Source organism: Bactrocera latifrons, unplaced genomic scaffold, assembly GCF_001853355.1.
Source record: "Bactrocera latifrons isolate USDA-ARS-PBARC rearing strain unplaced genomic scaffold, ASM185335v1 scaffold_213, whole genome shotgun sequence".
Classification (NCBI taxonomy): domain Eukaryota; kingdom Metazoa; phylum Arthropoda; class Insecta; order Diptera; family Tephritidae; genus Bactrocera; species Bactrocera latifrons.
This window is the reverse complement of record NW_017535664.1, coordinates 11,760-38,134: the sequence shown is the minus strand read 5'-3', so window position 1 is coordinate 38,134 and position 26,375 is coordinate 11,760. Positions and strand designations below refer to the sequence as shown.

At 36.0% G+C, this 26,375-nt stretch overlaps 4 protein-coding genes across 6 annotated transcripts in view; 2 read left to right on the top strand and 2 right to left on the bottom strand.

Moving 5' to 3' along the window:
- Positions 1-11,023, top strand: part of LOC108968401 (O-acetyl-ADP-ribose deacetylase 1-like) — a 14,780-nt gene extending 3,757 nt beyond the window's left edge. The window contains exons 1-5 of one of the 3 annotated variants that reach the window (XM_018932429.1): positions 3,402-3,784; positions 5,880-6,249; positions 8,476-8,625; positions 8,725-9,027; positions 9,109-9,778. In XM_018932429.1, the coding sequence (XP_018787974.1) occupies positions 5,950-6,249; positions 8,476-8,625; positions 8,725-9,027; positions 9,109-9,348 (993 nt within the window). In that variant the 5' untranslated portion in view covers positions 3,402-3,784; positions 5,880-5,949 and the 3' untranslated portion in view covers positions 9,349-9,778. Of the gene's footprint in view, positions 1-3,401; positions 3,785-5,879; positions 6,250-8,475; positions 8,626-8,724; positions 9,028-9,108; positions 9,779-10,296; positions 10,668-10,752 lie in introns of those variants that run through there. The other 2 variants (XM_018932430.1, XM_018932431.1) reach the window with 2 other exon arrangements.
- Positions 11,024-11,139: 116 nt separating this feature from the next.
- LOC108968400 (O-acetyl-ADP-ribose deacetylase 1) lies at positions 11,140-12,163 on the bottom strand. Its single transcript, XM_018932428.1, has 3 exons — positions 11,775-12,163; positions 11,531-11,705; positions 11,140-11,358 (listed from the first exon to the last, which is right to left on the bottom strand). The coding sequence occupies exons 1-3, from the start codon at positions 11,894-11,896 to the stop codon at positions 11,215-11,217; spliced, it is 441 nt and encodes a 146-aa protein (XP_018787973.1). The 5' UTR covers positions 11,897-12,163; the 3' UTR covers positions 11,140-11,214.
- Positions 12,164-12,447: 284 nt separating this feature from the next.
- On the top strand, positions 12,448-13,827 carry LOC108968403 (60S ribosomal protein L28). Its single transcript, XM_018932433.1, has 4 exons — positions 12,448-12,509; positions 12,862-12,964; positions 13,145-13,387; positions 13,571-13,827. The coding sequence occupies exons 2-4, from the start codon at positions 12,869-12,871 to the stop codon at positions 13,646-13,648; spliced, it is 417 nt and encodes a 138-aa protein (XP_018787978.1). The 5' UTR covers positions 12,448-12,509; positions 12,862-12,868; the 3' UTR covers positions 13,649-13,827.
- Positions 13,828-16,116: 2,289 nt separating this feature from the next.
- On the bottom strand, positions 16,117-21,487 carry LOC108968402 (fork head domain-containing protein FD2-like). Its single transcript, XM_018932432.1, has 3 exons — positions 20,918-21,487; positions 17,108-17,363; positions 16,117-17,050 (listed from the first exon to the last, which is right to left on the bottom strand). Exons 1-3 carry the CDS (start codon positions 21,244-21,246, stop codon positions 16,499-16,501), a joined length of 1,137 nt encoding a protein of 378 aa, XP_018787977.1. The 5' UTR covers positions 21,247-21,487; the 3' UTR covers positions 16,117-16,498.
- Positions 21,488-26,375: the final 4,888 nt, after the last annotated feature.

The window sequence follows — 26,375 nt, the reverse complement described above, 5'->3', positions numbered from 1 at the left end:
AAAAAGACAGTTAAATACATTACAATGATGATTAATAGGGTGTGCAGATGGTTATATACTCATTGTTTAATCTTATCTACTTTTGTTGTTACAAAATGTTGCGTGTGTGTATGTAAAGAAATGTAGATCCAGGCCTAGGTAATTAATGTAAGTATGCTTCATTGGAATAGTAGGGAGTATCAAATGGTGTCTTTTGAGAAAGTTATCAAATAAAACATAGATGAATATAGAAAGATGATTGAAATACACAATATTTTGATGTTAATACTTCAAAAATTATCTACGTATGCACATATATGGATTGCGTCTTCGAACAGCATTTTAGACATGTAGCACCTTAACTGCTTTTAAAGCAACATATAGGGTTTAACATTGCCTCTATATCTTCCAGCTTGGTCAACTTTATTTGAACAATAATAGATGTCTGGTAAATCAGCATAAATACTAGTTGTCCAGCGGTAGCAAATCATTTGAGTCATGAAAAAAAATCYTGGTAACAAAGCGAGTTATAAATAACTTAAAATTGTTGGTGGTTTAGTTTCGAACGCTGTGCTTACATTTAAGCAGAGAAAATTATTCAAAATATTGTTGTGGTAGCGCCAAAAAGGCGCTTAATTAAAAGTTGCCTACATCGCGGCGCTAAGGAAAATGGCACGCACCCGTCAAAACAAAAGACTTAAGCGACAAACTAGATCCTTTCTCTTTCAGAAAAGCAGTTAAATTCRAAAACTGCTATGGATTATTTAAATTTATTTGTCACTAAATTATAAATAATATTAAAAATAGTTAAATAAACCCACAAAATATATATATTTGGAAATCACTTATTTTAAAGAATTTAGATTTTTTTAGTTACATTAATATTTACTTAGAAAGAGCTGAAGAACTTCCCACTTTGGTTTCTTTTTCATGCATATTTATATTTTCAAAAGCAAGGGAATTGTGTGCCATATAAACTGATGCCGATTTTGCTTGTCAGAAATACTGCTTGAACGCTACAAATAGACAAAAATAAGTCMTTTTTGCATGGATAAACGCAGAAAATCATATCACTAGCCAAAATAAAGCCAAATATCCACGATGCCTAGTCAATTTGAGATCAGAAGGGCGAAGTTACTATAGGTGAACTCAACCGACAAAAGCTCAACAAATAGAGGCGAGCGGTTGTGGAAAAGCGCCCGAAGTTTGCGTCTAAACTTGAGSCAATCATTTTTCCTCATGACAATGGCCGGCTTCATGTTGCGAAATCGGTTAAAAACTGTTTAAAAAACAGGGTAATAACACAGACATTGTGCCTTCTGACTACCATTCTTTACGGATCGCCCTTGGATTCATATCAGAACTGGTAAGCAGCATTGAGATTGATTCATTCTTTCCCACCAAGCTGGCGTGTTTTTCTTTTTTTGGATGTAATATACAAATTACTAGAAAGATGGAAACATTGTATAGCATCAGATAGGCAATACTATGATTAATACGAGTATATATTGTATACTTTTCCACAAATAAGTGTTCTAATTTACTGCGGGCAAAAAGTAGTAAGACGTTTTAATTTAAACTTTGTGCGAAAATTTTTGTTTTTTCGAAGTTAGTATGACCGTCACTGAAATTGGAATCGAATTTTTGATGCTAAAACGTTCAGAATGTTGGAAAAGGCCTTTGGTGCCGTGAGCAAGCATTTTTGATTGAACAATCAGAGACTTTCTTGCATCGTTGGAATGTCGAAAGGATCAGCGAAAGCCATTTTGAAAGATAATTTGTGCCCAAAAAAAGTGAAAGCACGATTGGTTCCAAATACACTGAATTTTTTCGAAAACAGTTAACGTCGTGCTAACGTCTGTGAAACAGTGCTTTACGACCACCAGGATATCATAGAATGCGTTATTATAGGCGATGAGTCTTAGATCTGTGCTTAGGGTACACAAAAACAGACGATCAATCGGCGGAATATCGGGACAAAGGTGAGCCGAAGTCGAAAAAACCACGTCAGAGTAGGTCAACAATCAAGGTTATGTTTTCTTCGTTTATCGAGCACTTTGAATTCCGTCGCATGCCACATTGATTCTTCGTGAGTTCTTCTTGAAATTTTTACCATTAACGTGCCGCAACCACCGTATTCATCTGATTTAGCTTCTTGTATTCTTTGGCTATTCAGCAAAATAAAACGACCGCTCCGTGGAAATCGTTTTGAGTCACTTGAAGACATTAAACGGAATGGCTACGCTCTTTGACARCTAATCCGGGAATTGACTTTAAAATCTGTTTCGAGGATTGGTAAAACCTTGGCATAATTGTATTGGAGCCAATCGGGATTTCTTCGAGGGGCATGACATAGATTTATCTTAACGATAACTGTCATAATACCAACTTCTTGAGGCGAGAAAATCTTCTTTTAAAAATTTTAGACGTTTTGAAAATTACTAATAATTTCCAATTACACTAAAAATGACATCGATTCGTACAAAAAGAAAGTCTGCCAAATATTTGTATACACATACAAAAAAATATTATTTTAAAGTGATCTAAAAGTAATTTACTAACTTCTGAAACAGACGAAAAAATACATTTAACAAAACTCATATGTGGTATTAATTACCTTTCTCACCACATGATAGCTCCCTTGGTTAAGYTTAGAAAACAAAATTTGTAGCTTTTCACAATCAATTATCTTTTAGAATCCATAAACACACATTCATGCAACACAAATCTATATAACCGTTAACTGTTGAGCGACTAAACAATTTAAAGTGATTAATATGCTTGAGAAGTAATTACCTTCATTCACAAAAGTAGTTATTATTTACATATACATGTATGTCTATAAGTGTGTTGTGTATACTTTGTAGATTCTGCAATTCTTTCTCACAAATGTTTTTCTTTGCTGACATTGACTGCATACATACATATATTTTCAAGCATTTTCAAGCAAAGCAGATCAACACAAATGGAAAGCTTCAAGCTCAATTATAGAGATTGTGGAATTGAAGAGGCCTCCAAAAAATACAAAAACACAGTACGCACTCGCAACCAGCTGTAAATTTGTATATGTTTGTGTATATATATATGTATGCACTTCCTCTTACTTCCGCACCTCTAGCGGCACCAATGATGGCGCCCAAGTCTGGCGACCAGCCGGCCGGCTTCGTCATTCAACTCAATGAGCCACTGATATATTATATACAAGTACATACATACATACATACATACAAGCATACATATGTATGTATATGCGCTGATGATTGTCTCGACTGTGTATTCTAGTCATGCATTCGGTGCGATGGTCGTTTCTCGTTGGTAAAAGTATACTGTGGTATGTACATGTGTATATGTAAGTATGAGTGTTTGTTGCTGGTATTTTTAGTTGTCATTTCCAATGTGTATAAGAGACAGGTATATGTAAGTATGAGTGTTTGTTGCTGGTATTTTTAGTTGTCATTTCCATTGGTATTTCGGTGTTGTCAGTACTAAATCAACTAGCACGGTTGTAGCAACAGCAACAGCACTGAGCATAACAGATAACGCAAGCGTAGCAGCCGGAAAGGCACCAATTAACCAACCCAACCGAATAATCAACTGTTCAACCAACCATATATTATATTTAATAATAACAATAAAACAATTAAAGTGTCACTGGTGTTATTTTAATGAAAAAGTTGCTACAACATTTTCAGCGTGTGCGGACCGATTGCAAAACAACAAATAATTACATTTGAAAAAAAAAAAATTGTAATAATAATAACAAACTAAAAATAGTTCCAAAACCTTTGTGGCGTTCACTGGACACGTAAGTAAAAAATTACAACCGTCTGATTTATTATTAGCGAAAAAATATAAAAACTATGTACATACTTAGGTAGTGACTAGAAAGAATATGGCTGGTAGTTGCTATTATTTTTATTTGACAAAAAAATATATAAAATACGAAAGGCTTTCACATGCACAGAAGGTACATAGTTGTTTTACCATATGATCAGATTTGACCCGGACTGATAAAAAAAAGTGTAAAGTAGGTCAATAAAAGCACGCCAATTTTAAGCCTCTGTGACTCTCGTTTCGTGTTTGGCCAAAAAGTCAGCCATAGCCCTGTATAATGCGATAAATCCATGAATACTTCGTCCAAAAATCGGGTCGATACTTCACAAATACTTGTCCTTATTGATATTTCSAGCCTGTGGAACAAATTAGTGGACCACACTGCGGCAATCAAAGACAACTATCAGCATTACTTTGATTTGTGTCCGAGTTTGATGCGGTTCTTTCGGTTTTGTATAATTTTTAGAGCGCCATTAGCTAGATTGTTGGACAGTTTTACCATTATATTCATAATCCCACATCTCGTCTCCAGTAATGAATGTAGGGTCCGCACGTTGTCAAGCATCTCTTTTGCGACCACTACTCAAGTCTGTTCAACCAAGTCAAGTCTTGGTTCAAGTCTAGCATTCATAAGCTTTATACCAAATACCTTAACCAAAATGTGTTGATTCGATCCTCTGCTATCTCTCTGATATCAACACGATGATTTTCAAGCACTTCCTCAATGAACGAACCCACAGACAAGAACATTTTAAAATTTTTGAACTATTATTTCATTAGTAGGGGTCTTCTTTGCGGATTAATTAATATATCAAAGAAAGAGGTACTMATTTTCGTTAATAAAATGGCATTTTGACATTTTTAAACATTTTTCAGATAAAATTTAGTACTTTCGGAGCAACTTGAAATCAAAAATCAGTTTCGACAAAGACACTAAAAATAATTCTATGTTAAAACGAATAGTTTCGTCAGGTACCACTGTGCACCGAATTAAAGAGCYTTCCTTTAAGGATCAGCAACATTTTTGTGGTCACAGTTAGTTCATCTTGGAAAGATTCAATATCCATTTGCTTGGAAAGATTTAAATTTCTCTTTAAGACATTTTTAGCTTGTTGGATATTTGGTAAAATAAATTGGTTCGATACACAATTATTTTTCGAAATTTCTGTCATAAAGGCAATTCTACGAGGGAGTCTCTGAGTCCGTTACATAAACTCAATGGTCGTTKGAAGGGTTTATTCTGTGTAAGTGATAGATAAAAGCTTCATCAATTCAGATCAGATTTCGGTTACCGAAGTTTTCCGAAGACCTTTCATTTAAAAAATTAGCGATAGGAATGCTGATATATTATATGAAAGCAATTTTTCGTAGTAGAATTTTTCTTTCATTTATAACCTAAAACAAAGCGTTTTTTCAAGAAAATTGTTATATTTATTACTCGGAAATGATATTATATAAAGGGCGCGTCAAAAAGTGAAAGAAAATTCTAAATTTAGACTATTATCCGCCAATGAGTGATACTTCGAACATCTTATGTTTTTAGAAAAAATTAGGTTCAGGAAGATGTATGACGGCCCGCTGAGCGTTTCCGCCGAAAACTTTCCGGTCAACGATCTTTCAAACGATTATATGTTTTCAAGTAAATTATAATTAGTTTTGGTTAAGATTTAATACAACCCTTCGAGGAATTCAGGGTCAAAAGTTTTATGACTAACAACTTAATATTCAAAAAAAAAAAAAAAAAAAATTGTTTGGTTGCTCGCGTATTTTTTATAGTTTTCGCATTCCACTATCAATTATTGCCTTTTGGGTCACTGCCTAGGCAAAACAAATTTATATATTTTTCTTTTCTCATGAACTTTCCAATGTATTTAAGCGTATTCTTTCACTGATTCATTTAACTACGATAATTTTGTTTGCTTTTTCTTCCACATTTAACGATATGATTTATGCCGGCGGCAACTGATTGCTACTTCATTCATACATTTATGTTGTTTTTTGCACAATTTTATTGTGTCGTCGCATAAAAAAACTGATAATAATTGCCATTCAATAATCATCGACAGTCGCCAAAAAATTACGACGAAATACCAATTGTGATATCGAATACAGAGTCAATAAGRAATAAGCGCAAAAATGCATCAATTCAAATTAACCGAAATGAAAACGAATCTGCTMTACGCACCCGAGTCATATGCGCTGGCGCATGCCGTCTCCGCCGATCTGAACACGATGAAGGGCACGCTCGCTTGGCAATTTGCTGTGATTTTCGGCAACTTCGAGGAGCTCAGCAAGCAGCCGATAACCGTGGGCAATGTCGCTGTTATGGAGCACCAGTCGCGTTTCATATACTTTCTGGTGACGAAGGAAAATGTCTACGAGACCACAACATACAACACATTGCATGCGGCGTTGATTTGTATGCGCGAACATATGGTAATTTGTGATTTCTATAACACTATTCCCATTTTGACATACCATACTAATAAAAAAAAACAAAAATTTAAGCGGTTAGCGGTTTTAAGCAACGCGATTTGCAATTAAATGAGCTAATCTAATATTAACAAGTGGTAGAATACAGGCGAAGTAAGATTTTTTGTTATGCATTTGGAAGAATTTATCAGCAAATGTGACCCTTTTTTTATTTATATATTTACACTTCCTATTAAAAACCGCAGATTACGGTACTTCATTGTGATGATGTCACTTTGAAATATAAATAAGGCACAAGAGCTGTTACAAAGTTTCAGAAGAAGTGTATTTTGAGAACTATAATAATTCAAAAGAGTTCTCTTAAGTATTTGACGTTGTAGTCACTATATTATTGTTGTTGTGATTGCAAGAGGGAAAGGATAAAGAATATTTAAAACAGCATACATTCATAGAGAAGCCAAGAAATTATTGGTTAGTCGAAAAAAAGTTCGTATTTTTGACAATATATCGTATGTATATCTGTAGTGCTAGAGTGCAGAGCAGAAAGGTGAAACCTCGCTCTGGACGACCTATCTACGAAAAAGTCGATGAAATTATGGAAAATATTGTCCAGGACCGTCACATAAGCAGCCATGACATCGCTAAGGAACTTAATATTTATCATCAAACGGTTTTGTACCATTCAAAAAAGGCTGGCTACAAAAAAAAAAAGCTCGATGTTTGGGTACCACATGAATTGACTGTAAAAAATTTAATGGGCTAAATTAACAACTGCGACTCTTTCCTGAAATGAAATGAAATCGTACCATTTCTCAATCGAATGGTAACAGGAGACTTAAAGTGGGTCAAATACGACAATAATGTGCGAAAAAGATCATCGTTCAAGCGTGGTGAAGCTCAACAAATGGCCGCAAAGGCAGGATTGACGCCTTGAATGGTTATGCTGAATGTKTGGTGGGATTGGAAAGTAATCATTCACTATGAGCTGCTCCAGGCTGGAACGATTGATTCTACATTTCACTGGAAATAACTGATGAGTTTGAAGGAAGCAATCGAGAAAAAAAAAACGGTAAAAACTGATCAACAGAAAGAACTGCATCTTCCATCAGGACAACGCTAGACCACACATATCTTTAATGACTCGGCAAAAATTGGAGAGCTTGGCTGGGAAGTTTTGATGCACCCACCATACAGCCCTGACCTTGCACCATCGGTCTACTATTTGTTTCGGTAAATGCAAAACTCCCTTAATGGAGTGAAGTTGGCCTCAAAAGAAGCCTGTGAAAATTACTTCTCGCAGTTTATTGTCGAGAAAGCAGAAAAATGGCAAAAAATGGTCGACTAAAATGATACATATTTGGTTCATGAAAGTTCATTATAAATATAATATATTTAAGTTGAAGTTTGGTTAGAAATACGAAAAGACTTTTTCGACTACCCAATATAAAGGACAAAAAAGATTCTCCAAATAGTTGTAGGTTGTTGACGAGTTAGAGGTTCTTGTATATTGATATTGAGATATCGATCTTAGATTTTGTATATGTCATTTTCTCTGCTCATTTATCAGARTCCCCGATATTCGCTTACTATGCGATATAGCTGTCATACAAACTGATCGATCAAAATCAAGTCCTTGTATGCAAATTTTGGCATAGATTATTTTCCATGGAGGCGGCGCTACAAAATCCAAAGAAATTGTTCAGAGCGGGCCACTGAAGCTTATAGCTATCATACAAACAGGCCAAGCCAAATCAAGATACAGTCCTTTTATACTTTTATGCTATGCGAAATGCACCTTTGAAGTGCGTTGTCGCAACGGTACTGCCGAAGTTACTTTTTTCTTGCTTTTCTAACAAGATTATTGGATAATGGGTTCTTTAGACTCARAAGAGTTCGGTAGTAAGTGATTTAATCCTTTCAATATGGAAAATGGTATATAAATATGCCTAAACCGATCACGAGTTAATAAAAAGTTTGCATATCAATTACATACATACATATATATAGACATATGCGATCATTACCGGCATGCGTAAATGAAAGTAAGAGTGTAAATAATGCCACCAACTCCAACAGAACGTGCTGCGGCTTACCGCTAAGTGGATTAAACACTATACTAACACATTCCAAGTACAATGAGACATTCAGGAAATGACGCATACATATCAAATTTCATTTAAAAAAAGTTTCTAAGCTTTTGAACTTGACCCTCCCGATTTTTTTCCAAAGCGCATACACGAGATCACAAAAATCGCCATGCCGCGCATTTGCTGTGGCACGGACGGCTTGGAGTGGCGACGTGTCAAGCAATTAATACGCACCGTATTCGCCAGAGAGATCAACGTGGAAATACTGGTTTGCAGCCACAATCAAACGGTGGTAAGTTGACACTTGACTCCCGCTCACACTGAAATTTGATATTCAATAATTATTTATTTACATATACAATATATACATATATACATATATACAAACAAGACAATACCGCCAAAATGCCAAATTGTCGAAGAGAAGGGCAACATCTTAAACGCGCCKCAGGACTTCTCGCTGGTGCACTCGACTAGCGCCGACTTTGCCATGTCCAGCGGCATAGGCTTGCACTTCAAATGCAAATTTGGACAGATCAATGAGTTGCAAAAACAAAATAAACATGTTGGCAATGTGGCGGTGTTGAAGGACAACAACCGTTATATCTACAATTTAATAACCAAGGAACGTAGTCATGAGAAGTGCACATATCCGGCGCTTTACTATGCGCTGATGGCAATGCGCGAGCATGTGGTAAARTTTCAGCACAACTTTGAAAATTSAAATTACTTTTTTGTGATATTACTAATTTGCATTTCTTCTTTTGCTAACTAGGAGCAAAACAATGTGACCAAGCTGGCCATACACAGATTCGGTGGTGACATCGATCGCTTGAGTTGGTTGCGTGTTAAGAACATTGTGGAATTCGTGTTTTGCAATAATGCCGTGGAAATCATTGCATACGTCTATGATCCACCAGAGGTAGTACGCAGACGCTCACGTGATTCACGCTCACGTTCGCGCACTTTGGAGTCCATGGTTAATCGCATGTCGCTTTCACGAGACTTTCCTTGAATGAAGTGGGAGTTGAAGCAGGCGAAGATTTTAAGTTAAAATATGAAATGTGTTTTATTTTTACACCCACACATAAGCACACAGTTAATTTATTAATATTTTACTCATACACCACATATTTATAATCTTAATTTTAAGTTTATTATTTACACTGAAAGCGGTGTTCCAGAAGGACAAACATTGCAAGTTTTTTTTTGTTGTTGAAGGAAAAGTATTGGAGCAGAGTAACGTGTATTTGTGTCGAAAAAAAAGTTAAAAGAAAACGAATGTTATTTATTTGRCATTAATCATTCAGAGTCTGATTAAACAACAAAAATTTGCACAAAAAATATTTTTATTCCACAATTTATTACTTTTTTCGAATTTTCTAAACTATTCTGAGGCAGTATGTGCTTTAATTCCACATTTATTATTTTTTTGAATTTTTTAATTCAAGACTAATATTTTTAAAACATTTTTTTAAACATTATTTTAAATTCTTTAATATGTTATTTCAATTATATTATTTTTACAACATTTAAACTGTATAAAAATCTCTAAAAAATCCAAAATATTTTCGCAAAGCGATGTTTTTTTTAGTTTTTAAGTATGTTCTTATATATACATATACATATGTACATGTGTATTAAAAATGAGGAATCGTAGATAACTCAAATTATGACAAGAGAAAATAAAATTTACACAATTCCAAATGTAAACAAACGATGTCAAACACACACACGTGTGTGTGCATGTACACACGAAATCTAATTTTTAACAAAAAGTGTAATTTAACATTTTTGCTAACTACACTGTTGTTCAAAGTAATAAATAAATAAATAAAATTCTTTAATAACTAAAAGCATTCCAAGAAATAGTATTTTCCTTTTCTCTTGTAATAAAATTGTGTTTAACAAAAAATCTGCAAATCTTTTACACAACTCATTGGCTCATTTTGACAAATTCCAGCGCAAAGCACAACTTTCAGCCGAGCACCATTTCACAGCACTACCGCACAACAACTACGCCAAAACATGTCTGCAGATTCGAAATTCAAATTGACTGAGGTTGAGGGTGAYCTTTTCAGCGCACCCGAAACACACTCGCTGGCGCATTGCGTAGGYGCGGACTTTGCCATGGGCGCCGGCATTGCGGTGAAGTTCAAACAAATCTACGGACAAGTGGACCAGTTACGYGCACAGGGTGTACAATCCGGCGGCGTTGCAGTGTTGCAAGATAAAGAACGTTACATTTACTATCTGGTAACCAAGCCACAAAGTTGGGGCAGTCCCACCTATGATAGCTTACGCGCATCGCTTGTGGCCATGCGTGAGCATATGGTAAGCAGTTGAAAGGGTTAATTCTATTTTTTGTTTTTGCGGATTACAATAATTTTCTAAATATCTTTTTTTTTTTGTTCAACAGCGCAAGAATAAGGTGCACAAGTTGGCTATACCGCGCATTGGCTGCGGCATCGATGGCCTCGAATGGGACAAAGTGAGCGCTGAATTGTGTAAGGTGTTCGACAGTGAAGAACTGGAAATTGTTGTGTACAACTTTGTGCCGAAATAATGTTATGAAGCAAAATTTGTTATTTTGTTAAAATAAATAAAAATATCACTTAATGCTGAGCATTACAGGTATTTTTACTAGATGAGACTTGATAATTGTTAAATAAAATAAAAAATATATATGATGGAAGCCTTTTTATTTCGATAGAAAAAGGTAAGTTGTAATATTTGTAAATAAATACAGTTAAGAGTAAAACTTTAAACACAAAAAGTAAATCCTCAACAAATAACATCTAAAAATCTTATTGTTTTATTATAATAAATAAGTTATATTAATATTTGCACATTTGAAAAGCACTACAACACGCTTAACACTTTATGGCACATAATTATAAACAAGTATTTCAATTGGCGTATCCTTGAAGACTTCTTGCAACAAATCCTTAACTTTTTGCCAAACCAAACCATCGAGACCACAGCCAATGCGCGGTATGGCCAATTTATAAACCTCATTTTTGAGCTGTCGAGATATTTATAAACAATAGACGATGAATTAATACAAATATGCTGTTATAATAGCAAAAAGGATTTGTGTATTTAAATTCAATTCATTAAATTCAACAAAAATTAAGTATGTGTGTTAAAAAATAGCTAGTCCAACAAAATATATATTTTTTTTATTTATTACTTACCATGTGTGTTTTCATTGCCTGCAGTGAATCGTGCAGTGTTTGATAGGTAGGTTTACCCCAACTACTCTGTTTGGTCACCAAATAATAAATGAAGCGCGACTTGTCCTGCAAAATTGCTACGCCGCCTGGCTTGACATTTTGCTGCTTTAGCCTGGGTATTTGACCAAATTTATTTCTAAAACGTTTGCAATATTATTAGAGAGTTTTCATTCAGTCATATRTTAATAAAATAACTGCTACTCACCTAAATTTTACGGCAATTCCTTTGCCAAGTCTCATATCGGCTGCAACACAATGCGCCATTGAATATTTCTCATTCGCGCTAAACAAGTCGCCAGTAATTTCTTTAATTTTACAATTAGACATCTTATTTAAACGTTTCCGTATATTTAAATTCAAATAATTTAATTTGTAAATCAAATGTAATTATTCACTGGATTCCCGCGAAAGTATTGAGATGATAGAATATCGATATTGTTATCGATAGCTTTTTTTCAGGAATTTATAAAAAATTACACACTATTTATTAAAGAATTCGTGAAAGACAAAAATTGTTATCAACTAAATAATAATATATAATTTAAAGAATATTCGACCACCAAAAATCACCAAATCACCAAATTGAATTTGTAATAAAATTCGAGAGAGACAACCGAGTGAAAGGTGATACGCATGATCACATAAATAAAGCTAAGAAAAAATGGGTATGAACGGAAACAAATGGTATAATTATACTTTCCTGAACATGCAATATTCACATTGTTAAGAACTATTCAATCATATTCCAATATAAAACTTTTTGTTTACTTTGATATAATAATTGCTTTTTTCACGTGTCACCCTGTCATGCAGGGTGTGTCTATTCAGCGCTTTCCTAACACTTCCTAAATGCGTATTTGACAATCTACCAACGGCAACTGACTTCATTACAGAAATGGCGTTTCCTGGTTCTTTTCGTCATCGTTGTCAACAGAAAAAGGTGAGCATTTATAAAGTTTCGGCGAGTACATCAGTTGGCACGTGGAAGATGTAGYAAAAAAGTGTAATAACCTATACTTTATATTCCTGTGTGTGGTGCAATATGGACAGCAACTTCCTAATCATTGGTAATTGGCTTTTACAATAAATAATCGCACGTGTTTTTACGCGAAATGTGGGTTGGGTTCCCGTGTCAACTGGTGTTATAAATAATTTCAATGATGATCGAATTAACAGAAGAGTTCTTGAAGACTATAATTCATCACCCAAGACTGATAGAAAACTAATAATTTCCTATTTACATCGGCATTTAGTAGTTCCACAAGTAATTTATTTAACATTTGTGGTTTCAGACTCGAGATGGCCACCACATCGCCTCATCTTAACTGGTTGATCATCCGCAACAACAACTCCTTCCTCTTGAAGAAGCGTGATGTGAAGAAACCTTTCAGCACTGTAAGTAGCTAATTGAGCATATAATTTAGCTTAGCTATATAAAGTATAGTGATGTTATTTTAATTCACAATGATATTTGAATACGATATGATAGGAACATAACCAAACTGATATTTTTTTTGTTAATCAAAGCCACTATATGTCTGAAGTTTCACTAAAATTTAATTTTTCCCTTATTAGGAGGCCAACAATTTGACCAATGTGAGCTCTTTCCGCTACAGCGGTTTGGTACACAAAAAAACCGTTGGTGTTGTACCGGCTGCCGACAAGAAGGGATTCTCGGTMGTTTTGAAGAAGGGCAAATATGCTCAACGCCCCGCTAAGAACACAGTACGTGTTTCATTCAAGTCGGGTCCCCGACGATCATTGAAGAAACTGAGGAACCTTTTGACCGGTGCTAAATAYCGCAAGGACTTGACACAGGTAGGTTTAATGCAATATATGCAACGTAAAATATTTTATTATGATGATAACTTATTTTTTTTTTGCTACACACCAAGATCGCAGAATGAWTATGTTGAAAAACCAATCTGATTGAAAACATTAAAATTGTGTTATATGATATATATGGGGCCATCTTCTAAACTGTTCTATTTTTGTTTTCAGGCTGCTCTCCGCCGTGCGTCTGCCGTGCTTGCATCACAAAAGGCTGCCCCAGCTAAAAATGTAAAGAAACCTGAATAAATATAAAAGAAAATCARTTTTGTGAATTGAGTTTGTATTTATAAATGTTGAATAAAACATAAATAATTTGTAACTTTGTAATTCACTACACACAAAATATGGTTCGAAAAGTCCCGTTCTCATGATATACAAGTAGGGAGTATTTTAATTGTTATAAARAAATAAAGTACTGAATGAAAGTGAAACCTTTCTTTTTATTGCAATAATTTTAGCGAAGTGTTGTAATCGTTTAAAGAAATTCTTTTGGAAAGGGATCTGGTTATATTATATTTGAAAATAATCAGATAATAATAATTTTTATGTGGAAGTCTGAACTTTTATAACGAACAAAACAAGATGGCGTCGTAGGACCAAACTGCTGGGAAGCCGGATTGATAGATCCGTTAGAAGTCTGCTATGATTTTTATGCGATAGGGCAATGTTCTGCCAATATCATAGTTTTTTTTCGAACTGTTTGATACATATTTGCCTTTTATCGTTCCTATTTGCTCAAGAGCAATTCCTTCAAAGCATATAAAGGCATCGCTTTTGGATTTAAACTTTCCGTGCATATTGGCCTTGRTTGTCTAGTTTTGTTCGCCTTTTTACAGTTTGACTTGGCATTGACCATCATTTAGTTTGGTCGTTTCATCCCCTTCCGCAATGTTTGTCTCCTCGATTACCTTCAATAGCCGAATTTCACAAATCAAACCTGTTTCCGTCAGAGTTATTGTTGTTGTAGCGACAAAATTGTGTCATTATCTAGTACATCTACAGTAGCATACTCGTGGTTATATTCTTTGAAACGTGGATCTCTATTGGGCTGAGCATTATCATCTTCGAAGTCAGACTGTTCACTAGGTATCGGTTCGTGGTCACCACCAAATGTCGGTCTTTCTCCACCACCGTCATTAAATTTATTATTACCATTGAAATTATTTGCAATATTTTCCTCTTTTTCTTCCTTCAATACACGGCGTATGTTGACCAAATAAATCGCCAATTTATTCCAAGGTTTAAGTAACATTTGAACTGCAGATTGAGGTTCATCCTCCGCAAGGATCCACATATCTCCAGCACTCTTATAAATTCCAGGATTTTGCTAGTTGCCATGGAGACAAACTACTCCTAACTTGTATATATGTATACAAGAGCCYAGGAAGTACGCAGATCTACGAGGTTATAACCTCCCAGTAACAACTTTGCAACTCTACTCTCTCCTKTTTTCGAAACAGCTCCGTTATAGTGTGGGAACCCATCGCAGAAAAAGGTTCCGGTGCTACCATTCTAGTTACTACGGTGTGAGCAAATACGTTATATAGTTCAGTAGCTTTGATCCCGGCAATAATATAAGGGGAATCCGGTAGTAGACCTACAGGATACCTTTATACATACTCCTTGTAGTAGCAGTTAACCTCGTAAGATGAGATCGCTCCGAGTGCCGCCGGATTATCGCTATACGTTCCTTAGGACATGTTTTCGAGATAAGACACGAAGTATACAATTCTCAAGCTGAGGACAATGATGAAAAATTTGGCACCATCCATTGAAATTACTTCAGTAAAAATGCCATTTATAGAGAAGCAATTAGCAATTCCTTAAACTTTCCATCAGAGAATGGCTTTGTATAAGACAACATCCATTGTAGGTGAAGAGCTTGAGCTGTCTCGTGAATTTAGAGTGACTCTGGTAAAACTGAGCTCTGAATACTGTAGTAGGTTTACCKCCTACTTGTTCTTGGCAAGTTCCCTTTTCAACGTCTAATATTACTTTTCCTTTGTTCCGGCAACATTGAARCAGCTTGTTCCTGTTAGGTGACGTCAATGACAATATCTATCCAACCAAAAAAGTTTGTATAAACGATATCCGAAATTTTAGTCCAACAAGGATAGACTCATTCCAACAATGGCCATTGGTGTAAGTGCTTTGAGCAGAGGCTTCAATACTCAAGCACACCAGCGAATCGGAGTCATAGTATTACTTTGATTTCGCATGTGGAAGTGGAAATTTCGTGAATTTTAGAAAATGACTTGCTTTTGAAATATAGATTCCGCAGTGAAAGCTAAGGGCACTTGGATGCAAAGGCTAGAGCGTCAGGGTGAAAGCGTTCATTTTTTGGAATTCACAAGTTGTGAATCAACTACTTAGAGAAGAACAAACCGGTCAAGGAACACTAATTAAAATTATAAGAAAAAATGGTCCCATTTGGCGAGTCAAAAGTGCTCTTCCTCCATCATCAACCAAAAGAACGCTTCAGATCACACTTTGTCGGGCCTAATTTTGAGCTTAAGTTGGAAATTATCGCTGTCAAGGAGCCTAACTCGCAGACCATCTGCAAATTAACCATCACTATATTTTAGGCGTATTAAAAAGCACACTTATTGGGCAATTTTGAAAAAATAAAGTTTTTATTTTTGGCATATTTCGAAATACTATTTATTTTTTACCGCATTGTCTTAAAATATACCTCTAACACTTTAAAACATTTAATACACTTGTTTTTTTTTTTAACTCCCAATAGTCCCCATTCTTRGGCTGTTACACTAGGTGTGCCCTTTAAAGAAGTTGGAGCGTCGCTGGCTCAAGTGAATCAAGCTAAAAGGAGACTATGCTGCGTAAATTGTTTGAAAGTTTTCGTTTTCTTTTGTAGGCTCAGTGTTCATCGTACCAACCTCGCTATTTATGAGAGTCCACTATGGATTCTCCAAATATATATGTATATAGTTATATTACTTTATTCTATTTTATTGATATGATATCACATAATCTCGTGGTAGTTATGTTCTTGACTATTCCAAGTAAATTCTAAGTACACATTAAGCTAAGTTTGTGAGTATACCGCGTATTTGGTGCCGTCGACTTGTCCGCCCTTCAGTCTTTCTTAATAATATTCTCGATGGTGAAAGCCGATGTGAGTGCTTTTGGTTGCGACTGCAGCTGCGGCTGCGTCAGCGGTGGTAGCGGCTGCGTGCTACGAGCTGGTGTGATGGGTGTGAAGGCGCTGGGTGAAAAGGAGTTTGCTTGTCGCGTGCTATCCACCGAACTGTTGCTDTTRGAGTASGCACCACCGGACAGATCGAAGCTGTCCACTTCACGAAATGAAGTCTGGCTAACGTSTTGATTTGTGCCCAATAGAGGYACCATTGTGCCCACATGTGGTAAGGTCAGTTCGCGCTGTGCGCTGAGATGCGTTGTGGGGCCGGCGGTGCTAGTGGCGATGTTCGGTTGTGCTGGCGTTTCATTTCGAAAGAGTATGTTGAATGGCGCAATCGAAGCCAAATACTGTCGATGCAACTCGGTAATGCGATCGGAGTAATTTAAGCCCATTGGTGCGGCGTGTTTGTTGCAGAATGTGYTGAGATCACTTTGTGATGTAGCGGAAGGATCATCCATAGTGTTTTCGAAAGCTTGATGCTTATCCAGCTGTTGAGGTCAGTTAGTTAATATTTAATATTTATATTAAACGTAAACTCAACTCACTTGGTAGTTATCCTCGGAGCCGCTGGAACTTCTAATGCAATGCCTTTGCCGTCGCGTACGTCGACGCCGATAGTTGCCTTGTTCGAACATATCATTGGCCGATGCGTCCAGCATCCAATAGCTTCCTTTGCCGGAGTTGTCGTTATCATCAATTGTATTTTTATCACGTGGCACCTTCACGAAGCAATCATTCAGTGAGAGGTTGTGTCGTATGGAGTTTTGCCATCCTTGTTTATTTTCCCGGTAGTAAGGAAATCTGATAAGAAAARGCAGGTGTTTTGTAAGAAATTTAGCTTGACTTTTAAGATTTAAGGGGATTAAGGTTTATTTAGATTATATTTGAACTCTTCTCACTCCTGCCTTACTTTTTCAATTATCAGTTTGTAACATCTGATAGATCTTCGGTTATTGAGACTCCTCTCAATTCTGAGCTTCATGGATCTTTACATACAGATAGTTTAGCGACTCGAAACAAAGCGACGAAGTCGAATTCGACAGTCATTAGAGTAAATATATTTGAAGTGGTGGTACTACTAGCTGGCCATAACAGAGTTAGAGAGCCACATCTTATGTAAAGAAAATTTTCGAAACAAAGAATGAAACGTGGTTAAGGGTCGACGAGTTTCCCTTGAATTTTTAACGATCAATCATATTGATCGTTGCAGAAGTGTTTTGTGGAGTCTTCTTTATCCCAAAGCTTTCAGTGAAAATCGTAAAGTCATCGAAAACTCACTCGTGCCACTTGTCCATCCCTTTCTGTTAATGATGAAAACATCAACAAAGCTTTAGAGACGGTGCTTGAAAATCTTTCTGTGATAACAGAGGTTCTAATGGACTGACACAACACATTTTGGTAACGTGGAGTTCTTACGTCGAACGTTGACGCCCCTGCCTTTATCAAATACATTATTACTGTTGACGAGTTGTGGGTTTATGAGTATGACGTCGAAACTGTCCAACAATCTTACGAATGACGCTCCAAACATAAGTGGAAATCAAACAAATCACAATTTCCTGAAAGCACTGAAGGCCATATCAACCGAGGCTTATAAAAACTGTATAGCAAATTGGGTTAGACGTGTTTATTCTTGTGATGGCTGAAGTGYTACACAGCCAATTTTGAAGGCAATATTATAGATTTGTATTAAATAATAAAACGTTACAGCCGAAAGCCTTTGATGCTAGCGCTGCGTACTTTAGTTTATTTAATAATTTGTTTATTATGTAAGCTTTAATAAAATAAAATAAAAAAAAAAAATAAATAAAACGTTATCCGGTTAAGTTTTGTCAGAAGATAATGATCAGTTACCATGGCAATATACACCAAAGAAGTTGAAAAGTCTTTGATGGATAAGATTGCAGGCTTGATAATGAAACTCAGGAATCTTTTTAACGTGAATTGTGGGTAAAAAATTKAAATTAAAATCATCTGAAAGATTATTTCTCATGATGTAAAATCTAGWGAGTAAGCTTTAGAAATCTATTCAGGAACAAAATATTTTAATAATAGTTTTTTTTTACATTTGGGAAATTAGCGCCGCAAACTCTTTTATTTCCAGTTTGAATACAAGTTGCTAAAGGTTTGCTTAAATTATTGAGGACTGCACCCATTTAGTTGTTCTCACAAATCAGTGTACAGTTATGTGCAAACAACCGGCTTCAAATATTAGKTTGTCAAAAAAGTCTTGCGGTATTTTCGCTARTTGGCGCTGAGAGCACGTAGTTCTAGTTTTATTCGTCGCATCGGGTCATGCTATACCTTTTTRGAAAGCTCATTTCACGCGCTAACACTTGTTTGATTGATTGTCGTTTCTTTTAAGTCGTTCATGAGTTATAGCGTCGCAAACATGGAGCAAAATAAAGAGAAAATGCGGCATACTTTACAGTACTACTACGATAAAGGCAAAAATGCATCTCAAGCCGCTAATAAAATTTGTGCAGTTTAGGGACCCTATACAGTTTCCATTTCCACCGCAGAACGATGGTTGCAACTTTTTCATTCTGGTGTAGAGGTGGTCGAAGATGCGCCACGCTCCGGAAGGCCTGTCGTCGAAAATTGCGATAAAATCGYTGAATTGGTCGAAAGAGACCGGCATAGTAGCAGCCGTAGCAGCGGTCAAGAGCTGGGCATGAATTTTATTTTATTTTTTTTAATCTACAATTGAAAATTCAATAGAAATACCGCAAGACTTTTTTGACAACCTATTATATAGTATGTTATGTCAAGATTGCCAAAATGGATCATAACAAGATTTTATAGAATTTTTCTGGTAATAAATTCGATTAAGGCAGGTGTTAAAAAATCCACGAAAATGGCTCCCTCAAGAAGTTTGTAGTTTATTCGACTTCTTCGGAATACAAAGCSACAATTCGTTTTTAGGTGGAATTCTTTAGAATTAGCTTTAAATAAGAGCTTTAAATAAGAGCAAAACTCGACGGAAGAGAAATCTAAAAAGATGTCGTAACTTGTAAAGAAAAATATACCAACTATTTGCTGTACCGATTATAATTCGAAACAGATAATTTCATAATTAGGATAATGTTGATGGYCAAAAAGGAGAACGGCCACAACTTCTCGCAAAAGTTTAAAATGCTCAGGAAGAAATAGCGACGACTGACTAGAGCCGATGATATTGTTCACCACTTGAGCAAGATCAGTTCTGTTCATCTAAAACAAATCGAAATGGCTGTAAAACACTTGATCTGGAAGTTCTACTCTCTCATATTTTTGACACGGTTATTGGAAATAAGGAGGATTTGTACTCACAGTAACATATTGATATTTTTAAAAAGATTAGACAAATAAACATAAAATATGCTAATGATTTGAGAATACACTGTACAGTCCATGTTGGGATACACCAGTCATTTGACAATTTTCAGACAATCCCGCTTCGATTCAGGCCTTGGAACCAGTCGAAATACTCGAACGAGTCATKGAAAATTGGGCTCAACGTACCATCTGAGACATGACCGAGGTCAAACTTTGAAAAAAAAACCTTAAAAATGAATGACAAATAATGTTCTTTCGAATGATAATAAACATTTCCCATTAAATTTAAAGTTACTGTGTTTTTCTCTTTAATAAGTACGGGACCTCGAAATAAATTACATTTACAAGATCTAGTCTCTCCGTTTTTTTAGATATTCATCTGGTTTTTATTCTCAAAAAGCTTTCATTTGTCAGAATCTTTGATTACGTGTAACTATAGAACTTAGCTGCCTTACAAACAGAAATATCAAAATCAATTCCTCCTTTGGTAAAATTATTTTTTGACGAGATTATCAGTAAAAAGTTTTGGTGCTGGCAGCGCTAAATAACGTTTTTTTAACGGTTACTTGATGTATATATATACATATATGGTTCATTCGGTTCTTCACTCTCCAAGCTTAAATTGACACAAATATATAGACAGCATAAATGAAAGCTTTAGCGAGTGAGTGTTAGTCATTGAATGACGATTTCTCCCAACAGACCAGATGAAGCTGCCGTGTGAAGTTTTATAAGAAGCTTCCTGCAGCAATTTATAGTTTTTTTCTCCCAAACGCTTAGCAAATTATATATAGCCTATTAATAAGCCAAGTTTTATGTGCTCTAGGAAACTTAAGATAAGATAATATTCGCGAGCAGCTAGAAGAACGAACTTCAAAACAATATTATGTTTGAAGTATGAAAAATTTAGTTTAAGACTTTGAAACGAGCTGCAGTCTTCAGCGTTGAATTTCACTTGGACCCTTTCCTTTTAGTTAATGACACACACATACACAGACACAATATTTTAATTAAAATGTACACTCTCTTCAAATTACTTTTCCATGATGAATTTGTAGATGCCACTCAGCGTGAGTCGCTGATTCGGCGCGCTGCTGATGGCCATCGCKATCAAGGCGATATAGGAAAATGGCGGCTTTTCCGGCCGATGTGAGCTCTGCAGAAAAGACAACGGCATTGACCAGAAGTTCGGATTAATGCGTAGAAAAGGATTCAGTTGYTGATAATAGTAAGCGGCGGCAGCAACATTATTCTCCGACAACAAAGCGGCCACCGACGGATTATTCGCACAAGCAAACTCGCCGCGCGCCAATTGTAGCTCATCCAGCGCGGTGGCAACCGGATAATACGGCGAAGGTAGCATCATAAATATACTTTATAATCGAGAATATATATATATATTTATTTATGTTTAAACACTTTCACTTAGTAACTTTGACGGTAACTGCAACACTTGACAAATAATAATGWGCGCTTTAACGATCGTGCCACAAAAAAGGCGCTTTAAACACGAAACTTCCGACGCGTTGCGCCACGTTGAGCGTACGAAATGTTAGTGCGACAGTGGCACGTTAACAAAATTTATAAATTCCGTTGAGAGGCGCAGGAAAACGAGTACATCACACATGGGCGATGATCTACTACAGACTGGCGGCTAAGCGGCACAACTCTGCAGGCGCGATCGTGGAGGAGTTGGAAAATGAAAAACGCTTTCCTCATTTATCTCAGCACTTGCTTATATGCATACACGAATGAATTCTTGTACGCATGTAGTTGTGTATGTGCGTCCGTTGTATCTCTTGGAAAAACAATGGCTGGCYGGTTGGCTGGGTGACTGGCTGGCGGCCGATCCTCACAAGCATAGCAGCGGAGGTTCTTAGGCGTAGAAGGCATGCCTCCTATCAAATTAGTGAGTGTGGGAGCGCATTTGCATGCACACATAGACATATATACATATATACATGTATGAATATGTTTGTGTGCCTATGGAGACTGCTGTGTGGAAGCAGTAACGTATGAGTGCTCATATCTTTCCTGTTTTTGCTGCTGACTGCTCGCTCTGTTTGCTATCTTAGCTGTTGTTATTGTATATGCATGTATTTATGTATGTATATAAAGATATATATCTTTTTTGAAACAGTTCATAAATTCTTTGTGCATTTTGTGCAGTTGGTATTGTATTGTTGGCCGCTAAAGCTACAACTGACTTGTTTGCTAAATAAATAAGCGACCTACAAACGACTATTGCAGGCGCTCGTCAACTAAACTTGCACACACATACACGTGCGTACATACATATATTTACATGTATGCATTGATATGCTTACATACATACATACATACATATATATATATATATGCATATATAGTAAGTGGATTAGCGCAGCACACGTCCAACTCGACCATCGACCACATCACATCAACAACACGCCCATTAACACCAAATGCCGAAACACTTTCACACACACACACACTCACACTAACATGGAAATGCAGCACTTACACACATGTATATATGTGTACATGAGTATTGAGCATTGCATTTGCATATGGTTACAGTTCGAATTTTGATGATCGAGTTAATGTTGTCGTAAAATTACGTCAATAGGCCGCAAAGTACTCGAAATTATCTAAACTAAGCTRGCACATATTCACAGACGCACCAACATTCATACCTATACATACATATATACACATGCATGCGTGTATTTAGAGCGCTCGGCAGAAGTTGGTAGGCTGGAAAAAAAAGCGAAAGCAGACATGAAAGGAAATTATATTGCAGCGCCTGCTGTGGTATGGATCGTAAAAATCGCACATTCTGCCGCTAYGCTCTGCAGGCAGCACGTATGTATGTATGTGTGCGTGCTCTGCGAATTGAAGTATCAATGCACATAAGTACATGTCTCTTATACACATCTAGATGTGTATAAGAGACAGTTTGTAAGTATATTTGTTTTTAAAGGGAAAGCTGGTTATTTGGTTTGAAGGTTGAAATACCACATGCCTTCTGGTACTTGATTAAAGTTCCTTTGAGTGAAATCGTTTATTTTCGAAAATAAACACAATAAAACAACAAAAATAAACAACTGTTTTATGACTCTTTTAACCGTATTCACAACTGTTTGTTATCAGTCAGATTATGGTGCTAGTATTATGATTATGTATTAGAAAGTTTCCAAATGTTTGGCGTCTTCGATTCGCCACTTTTTTGCTCGTTTGCATGTACTCCGCGTTCTTGCAAGCATTTTGCATATGAAAACACCAACAATGGTATCCAGCTGTGTTTATACTATATTAAACTGGTATAAGCCGCTTGTTATTTTATTTGCACTTGTTTATGCCAATCATTGTGTTGTATCAGTTGTTTGCCTGATTTTGTTTGATTTGTACCATTTGTATTATCTTTACTATTCTTTGTCATTTATATCTACTTTATTTTTAAACCAGTTCGATTTATACTAGTTGTTCCTCCGTTTTCCAATATACGTTCGTTTGAGATGTATACCAGTCGTTTATGGTTTTTGCCAATATTTGGGTGTTCGTTTGCTTCTATTTGATTTATACCAGTTGGTTGTTCTATTTTTCATTGTATGTTTGGTGGATTATCTTTAATTAATGCCATTTTAATGTTCTATTTGCTAAACTTTGTCATTTAGTTTTAACCTAGTTTATACCAGTTCGATTTATTCTAATTACTTATTCCATTTTCCAGTATATACAAGTGTATATAAGTTGTTTATGCTATTTGCCAATATTTCTCTGTTCGTTTGCTTCTATTCGATTTATACCAGTTGCTTGTTCGTTGGATTATATTTAATTTATGCCATTTGTGTGCTCTCTTTACTAATCTTTGTCATTTAGATTTAATTTGTTTTATGCCAGTTCGACTTATACTAGTTGTTTTTTCTATTTTTCAATATACTTTCGTTTGTTTTTATGAGATTTATACCAGTTGCTTATGCTATTTGCCAATATTTGTATAGTCGTTTCCTCTATTTGATTTATACCAGTTGGTTGTTCTATTTTGCATTGTATGTTKGTTGGATTCTATTTAATTAATACCATTTGAATGTTCCCTTTTATTAATCTTTTTCAGTTAGATTTATTTTTATTTATATTAGTTCGATTTATACCAGTTATTTGTTCCATTTTCCAATATACGTAACTTTTTTTGTTTCTTGTTCCTTAGATTCTATTTAATTATACCATATTTTACATTTAAAATATTGATGATTTCTATTCTTCGAAAAGTCGCGGAATTTCGTTCTGATGTAAAACGGATAATAAACATTCTTCCCGAAATCATCACTTTACTGGCAGAGTTGCTCGAAAAAGAGGTGAAAACTGGATCGATAGTAGCTGTAAATGTCTTATAATCAATGAAAAGCACGTCGCGTTACGGGTGGTTTTAGTCGCATTGCTGAGCTGTATGTACATATGTATATTGTGAATTACGGCCTGGCTAAAGTTATTAAATTGTTTATAAAATCCTTTCTGGATATACAGAAATTAGTAGCTTCATTATCCAGCATTGGTTAGCTCAGGTCCGAATAATATTCGCACTAAAGATAGCACAGACTGCCACTTGGATCGCGGTGAACGCCAGCCCTGACATATTTGATAGCGAAAACTTCTAACTATGGATTACTAGAAGCTCATGAATCGACAAAGCCATTGCAGCTTACCAAAAAGGTGTTAAGATAATATCAACCACAGCCACTTCACTACTTTCACCGATGGTATGTGTCTGCCCCAGTACTTCAACCGAAAGCTGACAAATGCTGGGTAAGAAAGGAGCAAGTGCTTAGATTTGGTCTTGCCGTGTCCGAGTATATTCCACAGCGCTTAGTCAGAACACTTCCAACTGAGGCGAGATGAACTTTGCTAAGAGTAAGCAGTTCAGAGGATCTCTATTATTTCGCTCTGYGCCAGAAGGTTTCCGCAGACACATAAGTCCTGGTAATTGACCAGCACTAGAGTGCAAGCAGGCAATGGCGTCTTATTCCCAACCCGATGAAATTGTGCAAGTATCAAGTGCTATTGATAATGAGTTTAGCCACTTCTTGAATAGAATTCAGCGCACTGTCGGCGAGCTCAAGTCAGTTTTGCCTTCCGGGCATAGGAATGAATGCAAAGGAAGCTGCACTTTGGAGCAATATATCTATTTGATACCGAGACGAGAGCTACCTTCACTTAAAAGATAGTGTGGTGCTGAGTGCTAGTTGAGTGAGAGCTTCCGACAGCAGACTCCGCTTCTCCGCTWCCCATCGTTTCTCTGACTTTCAATATATCCGTGAAAAGTAAGTGCAGWAAGCACAACTTCTTCAGCGGTTTCGCTCTTTCACACATACTATTCTTCATAGATAAGAAGCAGAGAAGGAAGTACCGTAAGAAGATTTCTTTCAAGAAGATTACTCTAGATTGCCAGGATTTATCTCGATAATAGATTATTTGTGAGTAATCAAGGAAATCTTTTGAATTTGGAAAGTTCCGTGAAATTTTGCAAATTTGGCCATAAAATACCGAACTCTTTTAATATTAAACGAACGCACCAAGTTAATAAGAGTTTATTCTATATTTTAAGACTTCTTTGAGTTGAAACGAAATTAGTAAACAAAAGACGTTCATCAAAGTTCTCCACACAGTAGCTGGAGATTTTATCATTTGTTTGTTTATAATTGTAATTTCCAATTAATCATTACCGCGGGCACATGAGGCTTGTGCAATCAAGTGCAGCAGTGATTGAATATTCTCAAGAACTACCTACACATATATGTATATGTGTGTGCTTAAGTATTTGTAAATGAATGTGCATATGCAGGTGGTTCTATGGCTTCGTACCCCAACTCATTAGGGTGAGCGAAATTTTTCTATTTCCCAAATGAGTTTCTATTCTTTCTCGAAAGGTTGAAAAAGACGACGAAATAGAGAGTAAATCAATGAAAATTGTGTCGACGCCCCTAGTATTATACTCGTACTTAGCGTACCGCCCGCCAAGCGCAGCGCTTTGATACTCAATGGCCGCATTCGTTGGCGGTAGCTCATGATCGTAAATATTTTGAAAGTATAAAATTGTATCAGTAAACAAATATAATAATAATTAGCATTTTTTTCAATCGCTATTTTTTTAAGCACACGCACATTTGGAATTCCCTTTCCTCGGGTTGTACGCCACGGGCTTTGATCGCGCCAGACATTCAGGCAGCAAAGTTTTTTGAGCACCGAAGTTGCAACGCTGCACACACACCGCAGTGTGCACTGCTTTTCAATTGCATAAAAAACTCATTAAATTTACGAGAGCATGTGGCATCTGAACTTTTACTCTCGACAATGATCGCCACTTGAGAGCGCACGTGTGTTGGTACGGTTACTAAGAAGTCTTTCTACAGCGAAAATGTTTACTGAAACTTAGATATCTTTTATTCATTTCATGGATTTATGATTTGTTAAGTAGCGGATCTTAGCACGCGACTGATATGATTCTTGTTTAATAAG

Bases quoted from the DNA above. Each gene is read 5' to 3' on its own strand.
- LOC108968400 (XM_018932428.1), bottom strand. From the start codon at position 11,896: ATGTCTAATTGTAAAATTAAAGAAATTACTGGCGACTTGTTTAGCGCG. The intron at 11,706-11,774 runs GTGAGTAGCAGT...CAAACGTTTTAG, and splicing joins GGAATTGCCGTAAAATTTAG to AAATAAATTTGGTCAAATAC. The intron at 11,359-11,530 runs GTAAGTAATAAA...ATATCTCGACAG, and splicing joins AGGCAATGAAAACACACATG to CTCAAAAATGAGGTTTATAA.